Source organism: Tamandua tetradactyla, chromosome 5, assembly GCF_023851605.1.
Source record: "Tamandua tetradactyla isolate mTamTet1 chromosome 5, mTamTet1.pri, whole genome shotgun sequence".
NCBI lineage: Eukaryota > Metazoa > Chordata > Mammalia > Pilosa > Myrmecophagidae > Tamandua > Tamandua tetradactyla.
This window is the reverse complement of record NC_135331.1, coordinates 68,503,696-68,519,845: the sequence shown is the minus strand read 5'-3', so window position 1 is coordinate 68,519,845 and position 16,150 is coordinate 68,503,696. Positions and strand designations below refer to the sequence as shown.

The window sequence follows — 16,150 nt, the reverse complement described above, 5'->3', positions numbered from 1 at the left end:
GCCAATGCACTTTGATAGGATCCAAGAGGCCAGAAATATTTTTAAAATAAATAAGGAACAATTAAAATGAAAGAACAAAATGGTAAAAGACACAATTAATACACCAAACAAGAGATTCTTTTCTTATTTTTTTTTTAAAAAAAAACCCACTTTAAAAGGGAGGTGGCTAGGGTGCACTGGTAGTTCAGTGGTTAGAATGCCCACCTTTCAAGCGGGAGACCCGGGTTCTAGTCCCAGACCATGCACCCAAAAAAAAAGAAAAGGGAGGTGGCTGTACAGTTGGATAATGGCAAGTACAGCATTGAAAACTGGAATCTCTCTTCCTGAAGCCCACTGTACCACGCCAGCACCTGTGGAGGGGAGGGACATATCACCTGGCTTATTTTCAGGCCCCCTCAGTTCCTAAGTCAGAGCAGTTCTGTTTCATGCAGATGAGGCACTTCACAGACTTCGCACAGCAGAGGTGGGGCTCAGGAAGGGCAGTGAAGAAGGGCAGTGTCTTACCACTTTTTGAGCCCTGACTCTGCTTTGTGCCACCTGATACACAGAAAACAGCTGCTCTGTGCGCTCAGGGAGTGCAAGAGCCACTTACGCTCTCCCATTATGGCTTAAGCACAGAGCAAGAGACAAACTGGAAATAAAATACCACAGGTGTGGCATGATTGCAGAGGTTACCAAATTACCAAGAACCGCACAATTTAAACAGCCTAGCGGGTTGATCTCCAGTGCACCAGAATCCCTTATTGATATTTCTACTTTATCAATAACATCAGACCCATTTATCTGGTGATTATTTTTTGCACCCCTGCTACCTGCCAAGCTCTATGCTGGTTGTGGTGTGCAGTGACAAAGAGACAAAGACCTGCCCTCAGGAGCAGAGATTCTAATAAGGAAGAGGGAAAAAGTAAAAGAGAACCAAAAAAGAAAAAGAATTACGAATTGCCATGAGAGCTATTAAGGGAAAAGGGTGATGAGAAAGTGGAGGGGCTGGTGTATAATACATAGATAGGTTATCAGCGGGGACTTCTTGGGGAAGTATCGTTTAAGGCAAAACCAGAGGAATGATCAGGAGTGGGAGAGAGCGTTTCAGGCAGAGAGAACAGTATGTGCATAATTTTACGTTATTTATAAGTTACTAGAACAAAAATTGGAAAACAAACAGGGGCGTTCAACACGAGAAGTGAACCCTATTATAAGTGCTAGACTATAGTTCATAGTGCAATTATAAAAATGTATTTTCATGAATTGTAACAAATGTGTCACACTCCTGCAAGATCAAGCTTTTAATAATAAGATGGTATATGGGAACTCCGTATTGTACGCATGATTTTTCTGTAAACCTACAGCTTCTCTAATTAAAAAAAAGCAGATCAGGATGTCTGGTGGTCAAAGACGAGACTCATGCACAGCCCACTAGTCCCCTGACACCAGGACCTTCCTGCAGGAGAGCGGGAAGCCAGCTCACTATGGCAGAGAATTGGCTGAGGGGGGTGCTGCAGGAGGGGGAAACCAGTCAAGGCATCAATACATCTTAAATGTTACTGTGATCAGGAAACAGCTACTCCCTAAATGAGCACTGTCATGAAAACTGTTCCTTCCCACCTTAGCCCAACAGGAGCTCCAGGGAGCAGTGAGCAGTACAATGTGGGACTGGTGGGGACCCACGGTCTGGAGGCCTCACATGCAGACACTTTCAGCAGCAGTATTTCAAGAGAAGGAACCCTAATGATAAGAGAGGTAAGTCGGTATAGAAAGCTCTGGAGAGGAAGTGCCTATCTGAAGTGGTTTTCGTATTAGAGCTGTCACAGAGAATGCTTACACTGTGTATTTTAAGCATATGTGGAAGGGAAGGCTGTGCTTCTAAATGGTTGAATGATTTTAATTGCCCACCACCTTTTTTCCCCTGTATCCTTCAAAGCTTTTGCAGCGTGACTTAATTGCATTATTCCAAATTCTTCAGTAGGAGTTATGCAAATCAGAACACAGAATTTGAGCCTGAGGATATAAGATTGATAAACCCAGATGTCTCCTACAACAGGAAAACAGCAATGAGTGGTCTGTCTGAATAGCAGCCGTGGTCTGGTTATGTCTCCTCTCCCCATGCGTTTATCCTTGTGGATTTTATATAGAAAATGCCCAGTAGTTCCAAGAAATGGTGATGTCATCTTATATAGTTAAATTAACTTTAAAAAGACAATTAAGCCATTTTGGTGGAAAAAAATAAATCCATAGATCTACTTAAAAGTGCATCTTTGCGCTTAGTACTATTTTGATTTTTTAAGTCTAGGAACATTTATTTTGAGAGGGCTCTGTGTTTCCTTTCTCCTATCTCTCCAACATGCAGCAGCCTCCCGCCGTGTCTGTGTTAACCAGAAGTGCCTTGATAAACTAGAATTGGACCTTTTCTGCTTTTTTGCTTGATCATCACCATATGAATTGGAGAACAGGGCTTTACTTGGAAGGAGAGTCATCGCTGGTGATATCAGGCAAAGGTTTCTTGGTTACTCCCACATCCATTTCTTCATCCATAAAATTTGAGAAGTAATCCATAACTCATAAGATGGTTGAGAGAGTTAAATGAGTGGATACATGTAAGCATTCAATGCATGCTATTTGATTTTATTTCTCTCTCCACTAAGAGTTGAGTTCTCCTTTTACTTGCTGTCACTCTCCGCCTTCCCTTTGAAACATGAAAGTATGTCATTGGCCATTCTCCGTCCTCAGACAGAAGAGAGCTGGGAAGCAGTGATGTCACACTTTGCTCTCCAGAAAGACAGCGGGCACCTCACTTTTGTACGAGAGAAGGGACTGTAGTTTTAAGATGAATGAGGCCTTTGAAATACTAATTGGCAGTGGGGCTATAACAGGAAGAGCAGTTCACATAGCAGCTTGCTAGAATTTCGTTTTATGGCCTTGCCAAAGCTTTCAAATAGACTTTAAGAAGTCCTTTCACGTAGGCCTGAATTGAAAAATGTACTTGGCTGCAGAAGTTGACATTGTGTGGTGGTGGTGTATAAATCCCCCAATGTGATGAGAATAATTTCGATGTGGTGAATGGAAAATGTCAATGGAAGCATGAAGGGCACGTTTCTCTACAGCTTGCCACTTCGGAAAACATGAGGGAAAATGTTCTGGCGTGAATTACTTTCTGTCTCCAAATGAAAGGGCTGCATTTTCTAAAATGCTTAAAAATTACCTTGAGTTTTTTCGATGAATTTAGGACCTGGCAGATGTTGTCTGGAGCCACATTTTCAGTTCTGTTGCTGGCCACATCTGAATGGCTCCATGTCATTTAAAGCATTCCAGTATTCTGGGGCCACCACCAATCACTTTGGAAATAGCATTCACCAGTGTCTTGTATGAGTGTGTTCTGTAGTGGACCCAACCATCTTGTTGTCCTCTGAATTTCCAAACTCTGCCTTCCTCAAATGTAGGCTTATAAAATAGCGCACTATATGTTGGAATTAGTTAAAAGCACATGCATTCAAAAGATAAATACAGGTTAAAGTATGCCCCTGATAAAATGAAATAAAACCCCATTATAATAGGATTTCGCTAATAAGGTGCTATTAGTTCAGTTGCCCAAAATGAACATCAAGGAGAACTCACTGAAATCCACATTTTCACACATGTGAAGGAGATATTTCTCCAGGAATATACTGGCTCTACTACCCATAATCTTGTCAGATGCACAAATTTCCCTTGCAGGACACACCCGTGCCCCTGCAGTTCTGCCTTTCCCCGTCCTGCCTCTCCACAGGACCTTTCCTTACTCTAATTTTGGGACACATCATGCTCCCTGTCACCTGCCACTTGGTCCATTGGGGCCCATCGGCTGGGAGCGTCCCCCTTCCTTCCCTGCTGCCTGCCCAGTCTCCCTGCTGCAGCCCCTTGAGGGTCCCACTCAGCCTTCCCTTCCTATTCTGAGGCTCCTTTGTCCATGGTGCCTTCCTCACTGATCAGCTGGTTTCTGTCCACCCCACCCCAAACCAGGACACTGGATGGGGGAGGGACACTTAAAACAGCTTAAACTTGAGTATCAGAGTTAGAGGAGTAAGATTCAGAAGTATTCCATGGAAAAATCTGAAGGTAGGAAGCCACTAGAGAGTGATGAGGACCTCCCGGGGCTTCCCTTGTGCAGGTCTCCGGCTCTTGCTGCCTTCCCCCTCCCCTCACCTCTGCTTTCCTCCATGTTCTCCTTTGTTCTTCTCTCTCTCTCTCTCTGCAGACAAGCTTTCTCTCTCTAGAATGCATGGGAGCTCCTCCACGACATGATGTTCACCAATCCCAGTTCCAAGGCTTGGAAGAATCTAACTCATATCTCTCAGTCTTAATATTTAATTCAACGCGTCTGGTCCAGCTCGGCTCAGGTGTCCACCCCTGGTCCTGCTGGCTGTGGCTGGGGATCAGAGCCACCAGTACGATCAGTTCATTGCCCAGGACACCTGGGCTCTGATACCGGATCACCTGGGTTCATGTCCTGATTTGACCACTTACAAGCTGCGGGACTTGGGGAAAGTTAATTAAATTCTTTGTACCACATTTTTTGCACCCACCAAGTGGGGATCATTGAAGCCAGCCCGTGGTGTTGTTGTGAGGAGTCGGTGAGGCACCATGTAACACGCTCAGCGCAGTGCTTGGTGTGTGTCAGTGCTCACCCCCGGGGGAGTGGCGAGGAGCACGAAGATCCTGGAGAGCATGGGGGCCTGGGAACAAGTTTCTAGAGGGCAGGACTGTCTTGGATTTAACTGAAGGTGTTTTGTAAGAACGTGTTGGCTGAATGAACAAAATGGTGATGACTCAGAAGTGGGCAGACTCCGGGGTCATGGCAGAAGTCCTTCAGGCTCCTCACTGTCTGAGCCCTTTCACTTCATTAGCCCCTTCATGTCTTGCTTTATAACCAATGCATCTGCCTCCGTATTCACCTTGAGTCAGAATGCTGCTGATAAAAGGCAGACTGCAAAATTCTGAAGAGACAATGTGTGATTGATGCTACTGCCAAGTTGGGGGAGAATGTTAAAAAGCTTTTCAGTATTTGAACAGAAGTTAGAAGGAAGGAAAAGCTGCCAGATATACATACAACAGGGAATAATAAGAGAAATCAGGTCTGAGCTTCCTAGGCATAATTTAGAAGTTGAGACATTCAGCTCTGAGAATAGGCACTAGGACTAGCTGCAAATAATCCCGGTGACCAAATGCACCCAGAAACTGCCCTTCTCCTACAGTTTGTAATTCAGCATGTTGCCAAGAAGCAGGACAGCACTACAGCTTTCCAGTTCTTTCCTTAGCTTCCTCGTAGCATCAGTTACAGCACTCATTCAGAAACGTGGGAGGCTGTTTCAGCTCACAAGGGCCTCCTTTCACTTCCAACCAGCAGCAGGTGCAGAGCTGACATTGCAAGGTCAGGAAGGTTCTGGAAGGAAGAAGCCAGGCTGGCCAGGTGGCCAGAGAAATGGCACAGATCCCTGTCCATGCCAGTCCCCAGGAAGACAGGCAGTGTGCCTGCCTCGCTCCCCATGAGCCCTCCACATGCAGTACTGCTTCACACTGAGTAAGCGCTCGGTGATGCTGAGTGAATGAATGAAAGAAAAGGCGGAGAGGGGCTCCTTTCTTAATCACATAAGCTCTAAGAAGCTTCCATGAGCCCGTTGCAGAAATTCTCAATTAGAAAGTGCTATACTGGCTGGGTTTACAATGTGGACATTGGCTTTTGGAGACCGGAGTTATCCTTTAACCCCGTTTTGCTTCTCTGGGGTGTCTGGAGAAAGATTTGCTCTCCAGAGAAGCAGGTTCCAAACTCATTAGGTCATGCAGCCCTGTCTGTAACAAATTTGAGTATGCTGCATAATACAGTGTATTTATTTATTTACAAATTGTATACGTGCACTGACATATTATATACCTTTAAAAACCACTAAAGGAGGTTGCTGTAATTGTATGCAAATGCTTTGCTAGTCATAAAGACTTCATTTTGTTATTGGTGGCTGTCACAAGACACAATATGTATTTATTGAGAGATTCACTTTTAGTGAATTATTTTATATGTAAGTACATATATGTTTCAAATACTATTCTTGATCATTTCAGTGTCTGCTGATGTCAGACCTGATTAGTTCATCATTGCTTTGACCGCGTGACTGTCAAGGGGGTGGCTTAGTATCATCTGCACCATTTTCTTGTGGCACAGCAGGATTTTCAAACACGGATCCATTCTGTAGGTTTGTTTCATCATAACCTGGCCCTATGCTCTGCAGAGGAACTCAGAAGAATGCGTCCCTCTCCAGCCGCTCCCCAGCGGCTGCCGCCCCCTCCCAGGTGACCCCACTCCATGCATGACCCCTGACCACACCTCGTGCCAGAGCACAACGCTCTCAGGGTCAATAGCGATGCTTACCTTTTTTTCTTACTTTCTTAGGTAAGGTAGAGCTGGGTCTGTTCCCCTCTCCCACACCCTTGGGCCAGTTTGGGGACTGCTGTGCCTGTGCCGTGTGAGGGGTGACTTCACCCCGCGACCTTTGTCCACCCCCTCTAATGTCCCCCATGTTGTGCCTCCTCAGACGTCCGGAGACAAGAAGCGATCAGGCCACAGCGACAGCAATGGCTTCGCCAGCCACATCAACCTCCCAGACCTGGTGCAGCAGAGCCACTCTCCAGCTGAGACCCCCACCGACGGCCTGGGGCGTGTCTCCAGCCACCCCCAGGAGATGGATCCCGGGACCGAGGTGGGTGCTGGACACAGGCACCGCAGTCCTCACCTCCTTCCGGGCTCTGAGACCCTGCTCCTAAGGAGGCTTTGCCAAACTCCCCGAAATGGGTGTGGTTGTTCTCTGTGACAGGCAGTCCTCGTTATTTGCCGAGTCTGTATCTGTGAACTGGCCTGCTTGCTAACACGTATTTGTCACCCCCTAAAATCAATACTCAAAGCACTTCCCAGGTCATTCACAGACATGCAAAGAGCAGTGACAAATTTGAGTTGCCCAATGCCCACACTTTCTGCCTTCTTGTTTCAGCTCTCACACTGCAAACAGGTGTCCTTCTCACATGGTATATTTAGTTCCACATTTTTGCATTTTTCTGCATTTGGTTGGTGACCTTGCTGTTTAAAATGACCCTGAAGCAGAGTGCTGAAGTGTACTAGCTAGTGTTTCGAAGTGTAAGAAGACTGAGATGGGCCTTCCCAAAAGCAATGCATGTGTTAGGTGAATTCATTCAGGTATGAATTATAGAGCTATTGCCCATGAATTCAGTGTTAATCAAACCAACACTATATAAAAATTAAATAAGGTGCCTTTACGTAGAAACACATAGCAAACAAGGTTATGTATTCATAGGTTCAGGAAAATGTTGTGACCAGAGGCTCACAGAATACCTAACCCTGTATTTCCCCTCAGAGTAGAGGCTCAGTATTTACTAATTCAGAGTTTGTGGCTACTAAATAGAACATAGTTACCTGAATAACAAGAATTGACTATATGTATTGACTATATATATATATATATAGTATATAACAAGAATTGACTATATAGTATATATACGGCTACTTGTGCAAATGGATGAAATCATAAAATCTTAGCAATGGAAGGTTCTCAGATCTCATCCAGACCAATCCTTATTTACAAAGATGAGAATACTGATGCTCAGAGAGGTTGAGTGACTTGCCTGTGACACACAGTAGTTTGTGGCAGAACTAGTAGCACCTGTATCCCAGGCTAGTGATGTGTAAGCATCAACAATTTAGAGATGTCATGGCCGACATTTGAGGTTCATATTTGTAAGACTTAGTCAAACTAGGTTTGACTTAAAATAAGATTGAAATAATTGGCCTATGAAAAGTAAAAATCAATAGAGCTATTCTCAAAGTGTTCATCTTGAAATCCAATTTGCAAGAAAAGGAGAAATGGGGTGCTATCTTTCCTGTATAGTAACCGTCCTGGGGAAAAGTCTGAGTAAAAGCAGTCTGTTAGGCAGTGTTCTAGACATGGCTGACCAAGTCCGGTTGGGTAGATTCTCAGTGCTTGGTCATTTCTCACGAATAGTCCTGTGGATCACAGATAAAGCCCTAAATGTGTCCACACACTAAATTTTATGATGCATGTCTTATCACACACTTTGAATTCTAAAGTTATTGCCCAGATGAGCTTTGCTTGCACCAAGGAAAGGAACCCAGAGGCATATTGGAAGGTGCAGTGTCCTTTTGTGGCCCCCCGCAGTGTGGGCAGACTTTTTCTGCCTAAACCCCTCCATCTGTACCAAGGAGGACCCCATATTATTGGACCCTAGTTCCAATTCTTCTGCTGTCCTTTATTAACTCAAAGACCTTTAGCAAATCACTTGGCTTCTGGGCCTCCCCCCACCCCAAGAGGGAATGTGGGGACCTGCCCCATCTCTTTCATAGATTTGTTCTGAAGTTCAAAAGAAAGTGCTCTGTTTGGGATTGGAATCCTCCCCTGTACCATCACATATTTGAGGGGGATGAAATGGTTTTGATTCCATAGGGTGGTGGGGTTTTCTCCTTATGTATGTAAGCATCTTGCATTTAAACTTTTTTTTTAAATAAAACTAAAGGCCTTTAGTTAAAGATACTAAACCAAAAGAAAGAGCTGCTTATTATGTTGAATGCAGATGTCTTGTGATGTTTAATGGACCTGAGAGATAGAAGGAAGAGAGATGACAGACAAAATGGGGGCATGGAATATCATGACAGGATGCTTTCACATTTGAATTTCCAGTTCCCTGGTCTCATTCAGACTTTATACCTTCATAATCCTCTGCAAGCCCTGGAGAGTCATTTTGATATAGACTCTCAGACCTAATATCTTCATGAAGTCCCCAAATAAGACATGTAAATATAAATATCCTTTAAAGGGAATTATCACAGGAAGGAAAAAATCTTCAGCCCCCACAGGAAATCATCTCTGAACTAAATGATTCTGTGTAGATAATGCTAAATTGATGCCTACCTAGTTTGTGCCAATTATGTCAGCTTTTCTCAAGACTGTTTGGTCAACGTGCAATTGCTTTTTACTTAAAGGGAGACTTTAGCTCTAATAACTGTTGACCACAATTAAAGTGCCGCATGCAACCCCAAAATGTAATTTGCTCACTGCACCTCCTGTAGTTGGATAATTAAAAAGTCATCTACAAATGTGCAATGGCCAGTGCGTAACAAATACCAGGAGAAGCTGGAGAAAGAGCCATGCACTTTGGGAGGTTAGAGTGTGATCAGCTAGATAGATTGAAGTATCTGTAATCATTTTAAAGCCCAAGAAAGGTAGCATAGCATTCTTTGCTCCTGCAGTATTTTCATCTTAATTTTCTTGCTTATCAATTAGTATGGCATGGGGAGTAGCAGCAAAGCCTCCTTCACCCCCTTTGTGGACCCCAGAGTTTACCAGACGTCTCCCACCGATGAAGACGAAGAGGATGAAGAATCTTCAGCCACAGGTATGCTAGAAGTTCCCACGATTTGGGCAACAACTTGACTTCCCTTTCTGGTTTCCCTTTATGGCCTGAAAAGAAAATTAATCATCAGTTCAGTAGTTAAGCAATTTACTACATAGGCCCTGTCTTACAGGAAAGATTTCCAATTCTTATGTTTTTAAGATTCCTAAGCCACATTTCTTTCTTTCCGTTTTTTTCTCATCTCCTGTTTTGCTTCTAGTAGGAACCTAGAAGTATTCAGGTGCCCTAGGAAAAGCTGTTCCCTGAGATGTCTGAACTTACCACATATTTCTCAAAGGCAATTTCTGGGTACAATGCTGTGCACACTGTAGGCACTCAATAAGTGTGTGTCAGGTTGAGTTGAGTTCTAGGTGTGTGCTTCCTGCCACACAGGTCTGGCTGATTTAAAGGAATGTCTTGCATTCCATACTTGCTCTAATCATCAAAGTCAACTTTGGCCAATTTGTCAGTTGGTAACCTAGAATCTCAAAAAGGAAATCTGCAAATATTACAAGAGTTAGGGATGGTATATTTCATTTTGTGAGATTAACATCAATCCTATAACTCAGCCAAGCAGTGTCTATGAAGCTGTGGTGCTAATTGATAAACTGCTTCTATGAATAACTTATAATTTATTCAACTAAAAAAGTATAAAATATGTACAGTTTCTGAGTTTCTTTGCTTTCATTAATAGTGCACACAAAAAAGAGAAATCACAGTGTTTTAAAGCCCCTTCTGCATATATCTATTGGTTATCTTGTAAGACACCTCTGGTTCTTTTTCTCAAAGCTCTCTTTACTAGCGAACTTCTTAGACAAGAACAGGCCAAACTCAATGAAGCAAGAAAGATTTCAGTGGTAAACGTAAACCCAACCAACATTCGGCCTCATAGCGACACACCAGAAATCAGAAAATATAAGAAACGATTCAACTCAGAAATACTTTGTGCAGCTCTGTGGGGTAAGTCAGTGCTTTTTATTCCTTATTAATGAATTGATCCTCCAATAATGAAAGCCTGCAGATCTTATCATTGGAAGAGCTCTGGTTGACTCGTGTGTTAGACCCCTGATTTGGAGCTCTCTTGGAGAGAGGACTAGCCACCACTTATTAGCTACTGCTTCCTACACTCCAGGCATCCAGCCCTGTGTGATGCACCCCACATTCTGCCTGGCACCCCCACATGCTCTACACGTAGCATTGCTTTCACTGCGTGGCTGAGAAACCAGCCCAGAGTGCTTCAGTGAGTTGCCCATGGCCTTAAAGCTAGTGGTAGCAAGATAAAACATGAAAAGGACAACAAATGATGATGAGCCTTACATTTCAGCTCACAACCTCAATCTGCTGTTCCTGTGAAAACGTCTGTCGGTTTTAGCTGACCCCAACCTCAATATAGATTTGATGAGATTCTCTCAAAGTCCTACTCGGTGTTGTTATAAACATCGAATGTAGCTCAAGAAAGGCCATGGCCCTTCTGGACCATCTAAAATTCTACCATTCGGTGGTAGAATGCTCACCTTCTGTGTGGGAGACCCGGGTTCAATTCCCAAACCATGCCCACTGTTCTAGTTTGCTAGCTGCTGGAATGCAATATACCAGAAACAGAATGACTTTTAAAAAGGGGGATTTAATATGTTGCTAGTTTACAGTTCTAAGGCGGAGAAAATTTCCCAATTACAACAAGTCTATAGAAATGTCCGATCAAAGGCATGCAGGGAAAGATACCTTGGTTCAAGAAGGCCGAGGAAGTTCAGGGTTTCTCTCTCAAGTGAGAAGGGCATGATGAACACAGCCCATGGCGAACACAGTCAGGGCTTCTCTCTCATCTGGAAGGGCACATGGCGAGCATGGCATCATCTGCTAGCTTTCTCTCCTGGCTTCCTGTTTCATGAAACTCCCTGGGAGGCATTTTCCTTCCTCATCTCCAAAGGTTGCTGGCTTATGGACTCTGCTTTGTGGTGCTGCAGCATTCTCTGCTCTCTCTGAATCTCCTTCATTCTCCCAAATGTTTCCTCTTTTATAGGACTCCAGAAACTTATCAAGATCCATCTAAATGGGTGGAGACATGTCGTCACCTAATCCAGCTTAACCACCAGTCTTGATTAAGTCATATTCCAGGGAGATGATCTGATTACAGTTTCAAACATACAGTATCGAATAGGGATTACTCTGCCTTTATGAAGTGGGATTTAGATTAAAACATGGCTTTTCTAGGGGACAAGCATCCTTTCAAACCAGCACACCCCCCCAAAACCAAAAAAAAAAGAAAACATGATAAAAAACCCTGCTGGACTTGGACCACCACAATCTTAAAATGGCAAAGCATTGGAGAAGATAGTGGGAAAGAACAAGAAACCTGGAAACCATTTCATTCAGGATGTGATGGAGGAAACTAATTCCTCTGGGAAGTGACAGAGAGAGGAGAACAGGATGGTCTTCTTTGAATGTTTAAAGTGTTGACATGTTGAAGAAGGACAGACAGACACTGGGCTCAGAAGGTAGAAGTACAAGTAAGAGGAGTTACAGGGTTGTACGTTCACTAATACAGTCCACTGCACACTGAACCTCTCAGAGTGTGTGTGTGTGTGTGTGTATGTGTGTGTTTAATTTCTCGGGATAAATTTTAGGATTGTATCTATCCATACAGGACCACCATTTGCCTGAGCTTTTAGAATAGGGATTACTGCACGGGAGGCAGCCTGGACTAGATTTGTATACCTGAGAAGCCCCTTACAATCAGTGACTCTGAGGTTACTAACACATTTGCTGGAATTGGTCTATCATTTTCCTAACACAACAGAGCCCTGAGGGTATGGGATAGAGGCCAGTTAAGCTTTTGCTGTGAGGAGGAGAAACTTCTTTTTTCCAGTGGGGTATAGAAGGGGACATCTGTTACATGTTGACGATGGGGAGGCTAGAAGTGGCCTCAGGGGTGAACCTTGGGGAAGGAGAGGGATGGGATTTATAAGGAGAGCAAGAGGGTGGTGGTTGTTACTAGGAAGGGAATGATGGCAAAGGTGCTTCGCAGTTGTACCTAAAGCTCCTCTTGAGAAGGACCCTCTAGAGAAGGCAGTAAATGGCTAACGTAATAAATGCTGCTACCACTTTACAAAAGAAAACTGCAATTCCATTACCAGAGAAGCAGTGATGTAATTGCTGTCAGAGCTTCTGCTTCCATACTCCACGCTGCAGTCCCTACTTGCCCGTTAGTTTGTACGTACGAGATCCAGTCTCTTGGGTTTTACAGGCATCCCAGAGGCAGAAGTCACTTTTGCCCACACGGTGTCATTTTTGAGGTGCTTCCTAAATTTGCAGGTGTAAACCTCCTGGTGGGAACCGAAAATGGCCTGATGCTTTTGGATCGAAGTGGACAAGGCAAAGTCTATAATCTGATCAACCGGAGGCGTTTTCAGCAGATGGATGTGCTAGAGGGACTGAATGTCCTTGTGACAATATCAGGTATGCTACTAGGATGACTGAGTCCTCCAGTTCTGCACAGGTGGGAAAGGTGAGCACCTGGTTTCTGAAGAAACGGTAAGTCCTGCCCTTCCCAGCTAAGAAGCAACATGAATAAGTTAGAGCAATCTAGCCAGAGTGAGATCACCCACCTTTTGTAATGGTGGAGATTCTGACCTCCAAAGGATAGTCTCTCACCTCTGCATTAAACCTGAACTAGGTGGAAACATCAGCACAAAGGCAGTGTATTCACAGATCTTTAACCCCTGCTGGAACTCAGCCAGGATCTTTTTAAGGGGTCTGAGGTCCAGCCATTGCTATTACTCTCAGATGAAGCATATCAAAAAGTAGACCTCTGGGAGTGGGAAATATTTTAAGTGGAAATTTATCTGGTCTTTTTTCTTGCAAGAACTGTGCTTGCCCATAGTCCACTGATATTTTAGCAAATGCAATGGACATTGGTGATGGAGTCTGCAAAGAAATCTGAGTGTGGCAGTCAATACTGCTGTACTTTCTGGTTCCCAAAAAGAGCTAAGTAAATAAATAAGATGAACCCAAGGGCTTCTTACTACCAAATTTAAAACGAAAGGTTCTGTTTATTGAAAAGGAGACTTTTTTCCCCTTCTAATGGTGTTTGATGGAGTTTGACAAATGACACCCCCTTTCTTCCCCTCCCATCCCACAGTCTAGAACCAGCTGTACTTACTGCCCTTTAGAATCATTGGGGAAATGCGAAGATCCAGAGTGTATGCTAGACCGCTGAGTCACAGTCCCCGGAGTGGGAACCAGGCATCGGTAGCTTGTGCAGCTCCCAAGGTGTTTCCAATGTGCAGCTAGGGCTCTACACTCAGCCGTCTTTTCACAAAGAGACAACACAACCCTGAAGAAAGTTTGGCTCTTCGGCTCTATTTCTATTTTAAGAAAATGCCTTCACTTGGGGCCGCAGTTCCCTCTTTCTTTTACCTTGCCACTGAATGCTCAGAGTTTCACCCCCTTTCATTCTCCCTAAATGAGGGTTAACCAAGTAAATTCTTTCCGCATTATCATTTGAGTTTAATTCCGTGTATCCTTTGTTCTGGTTAATTGCTTTCTTGACTGCTGTGCCACCAAATCAAAGTTAAGACCATGCATCTGCCAGTCACCTACCCAAAGTGGAAATGCTACCAGGAAATTCACATTCTGGCTTCATTATGTTGTTAATGACACATCCATTCTTGAGAGTGTAACGGTTCCTCTTATCATGAGGCCCAGATGGAGAAAGGAGAAAATGAAAATAGGAGCAGAAGATTTTTTAACTGACCTCTGATCCATATTGGCATAGAAAGGAGGAATCCTGTACCTCCTGCCCATTCCAGAAATTGTGAGCAATACATATCTGGGCTTTTGATTACAAAAATGAATAGCAACTACATAGTGATTCACTTGATTTAAGTTTTGGAAGCACATAATCCGCTGTGCAATGCTTTCATGAATTCTTTTTTGGTGTATACCTCCTTTGTAAAGTCTGAAACATCTCTTGAAGCCTAGGAAAAATCAAAGGGATATAAGTGCCCAAGAAGTAAAGCCCTCAATCCTAAATTTCTGATTACTTAGGAAGAACCATCCAAAGGATACCAGTCATACCTTTGTTATGTGGTACTCAGATAATCTAATGGAGTATTTTAAATTTTGCTCCTTCTGTACTCCGGTATTTTCTAGATGATTTATCATCCTACCAGTTCTTTACTCAAGGATCATTTTAGCAAAGGGAACTTTTAAGTATTTTTTTTAAGTTCATGTCCTTTTCCCTTTTCTGTTTTTGTTTTGTATTCTTTTCCATGGAACTCAGCACCATAAACTTGTCCAGATTTATTTTTTGAGCCCAGATTGTCTTCAGTGAACTTGTTTCTCTTGTCTCCTTTAAAATCTCTTTGTCTGTTACTTAAACAAAATAAAACTAAACCAACCATCATCTTTAGAATAATTGAGGAGGCAAAGAGGAATGTCTTTGTTAACATCTGCTGTTGGCTTACAGGGTGAGCAAAAGGCAGCCACACATAAGTAGGCTGAAATGTCTGGTTGTCAACACTCCTTCGTGCGATTAGATCTAGAATATTCTGGGGCTTGAACAGCCACTCTGTTGCAGAGTTAGGTCTTAGTGAGTTCAGTAGATACTACCCTTTCCATTGGGAAGAGAGGAAAAAGAGCACTTTGCTCAAATAAGAAACCACCTGAAGGTAATGATAATTTGTAAAGTGGTTTGTCCAAAATACTTGGAGCTGTTTTAACCATAAGTCCTGGCAAAGATAGTACTTTGATGATACATTATTTAAAAAAAAAAAAAGAAAAAGAATGGAGGTGGGGAGGGCGAGAGAAAAGGCTGTCCCAAGGGACGTGAATTAAAGCTCTTTTATTTCAATAGGAAAGAAGAATAAGCTACGAGTTTATTATCTTTCATGGTTAAGAAACAGAATATTACACAATGACCCAGAAGTAGAAAAGAAACAAGGCTGGATCACTGTTGGAGACTTGGAAGGCTGTATACATTACAAAGTTGGTAAGTTTAGTAAGTTTAGTCTGTCCAATCAGAATAGTTCAGTTAAATTTCACTCAATTTTTTCTATCAGATATGTATGATATGTTTGTGATCAGTCTAAAATACTTCTTGGGCCTTAAGTATCTTTGCATTATCTCAGAAGTTGATGAAGTTGAAAGGGTTGCACCCTCGGCTCTAGTTGGAACATTTATATCCGCTCCCTCCCAAAGAGTCATTAAAGTGATGATAAAACAATAGAAATTCAGCAAACCCACAAGCACGGAGGGACCAGAAGAAGAAAGACAGCAGCACAAGATGACAACAAAATTGAACGAGAAGTTGGATGTCTGGAAACAAACCTAGCAGAACACTTAATGCCGGATTCTAAGTCTACAATAAGGGAAGAATCAAAACCAATCGAATCACTCAACAGCATCCAGAAAGAGCCAGTACTGAGGTGCTGTTATACCTAAGGCGGAAGTGTGGGAAAGGTCACAAAACAAGGAGGCTCTTTGGAGAGTTGATGAAACACAAATTCCTCCAGAGCCCAGTTCCCCAGCTGAACCTCCAGGCAGCTCCCCACCCCCTCTGCAAAAAACAGAAGTTGAAAAGTTTCCATGGCCTAGAACAGGATGAGAGGCTGGTCTGATGATGGATTAAATCAATATTTTCCTACTGAACTGTGAGGACCCTACCTAACCCAAGAAAACCTCCTTCCCTATTTAGCTCCCAAAATGTTGG

The 16,150-nt window shown here is 43.2% G+C and overlaps 1 protein-coding gene across 7 annotated transcripts in view; it reads left to right on the top strand.

Moving 5' to 3' along the window:
• TNIK (TRAF2 and NCK interacting kinase) overlaps positions 1-16,150 on the top strand; it is a 404,859-nt gene that overhangs the window by 378,176 nt on the left and 10,533 nt on the right. For all 7 annotated transcript variants that reach the window (XM_077161031.1, XM_077161029.1, XM_077161030.1 and 4 more), the window contains 6 exons: positions 1,608-1,737; positions 6,558-6,722; positions 9,333-9,444; positions 10,231-10,401; positions 12,754-12,897; positions 15,296-15,430. In XM_077161031.1, coding sequence (XP_077017146.1) covers positions 1,608-1,737; positions 6,558-6,722; positions 9,333-9,444; positions 10,231-10,401; positions 12,754-12,897; positions 15,296-15,430 — 857 coding nt within the window. The remainder of the gene's footprint in view (positions 1-1,607; positions 1,738-6,557; positions 6,723-9,332; positions 9,445-10,230; positions 10,402-12,753; positions 12,898-15,295; positions 15,431-16,150) is intronic.